The sequence below is a fragment of the Mesitornis unicolor genome, unplaced genomic scaffold (genome assembly GCF_000695765.1).
Source record: "Mesitornis unicolor isolate BGI_N332 unplaced genomic scaffold, ASM69576v1 scaffold31820, whole genome shotgun sequence".
In the NCBI taxonomy this organism is placed as follows: domain Eukaryota; kingdom Metazoa; phylum Chordata; class Aves; order Mesitornithiformes; family Mesitornithidae; genus Mesitornis; species Mesitornis unicolor.
This window is the reverse complement of record NW_010159468.1, coordinates 1,627-1,926: the sequence shown is the minus strand read 5'-3', so window position 1 is coordinate 1,926 and position 300 is coordinate 1,627. Positions and strand designations below refer to the sequence as shown.

At 62.7% G+C, this 300-nt stretch overlaps 1 protein-coding gene across 1 annotated transcript in view; it reads right to left on the bottom strand.

The window, feature by feature from the left end:
- Positions 1-300, bottom strand: part of GRIN3B (glutamate receptor, ionotropic, N-methyl-D-aspartate 3B) — a gene marked incomplete at its 5' end in the record, with an annotated part of 2,450 nt that overhangs the window by 527 nt on the left and 1,623 nt on the right. Inside the window, one exon of the mRNA XM_010186801.1 lies at positions 99-298. Coding sequence (XP_010185103.1) covers positions 99-298 — 200 coding nt within the window. The remainder of the gene's footprint in view (positions 1-98; positions 299-300) is intronic.

Below are 300 nucleotides of genomic sequence, written 5' to 3'. Positions count from 1 at the left end.
GAGTGTAACTGGGGGATGATGGTCCAGGGCGGGAGGAGGAAAGAGGTTGTTTAAGGGAAGAGGGGGCAGCAGCTGAGGGTCTTTCCCCCTGCCCCCACCTGGCTGGTGTGCAGCCAGTAGTTGAATTTCTTCTTGCCCTTGATGCGGGGCAGGACCAGGTGGTAAAAGACGTGCTCGCCCAGCGAGGTGAGCAGGGACCCGCTCAGCCCAATGCACAGCAGCACGAAGAGCCCTGAGAAGTGGTAGATGCCCATCTGCAGCGTCTGTGGGGCAGGGGGGGGGGGTGGCCAGGCTGGGGGT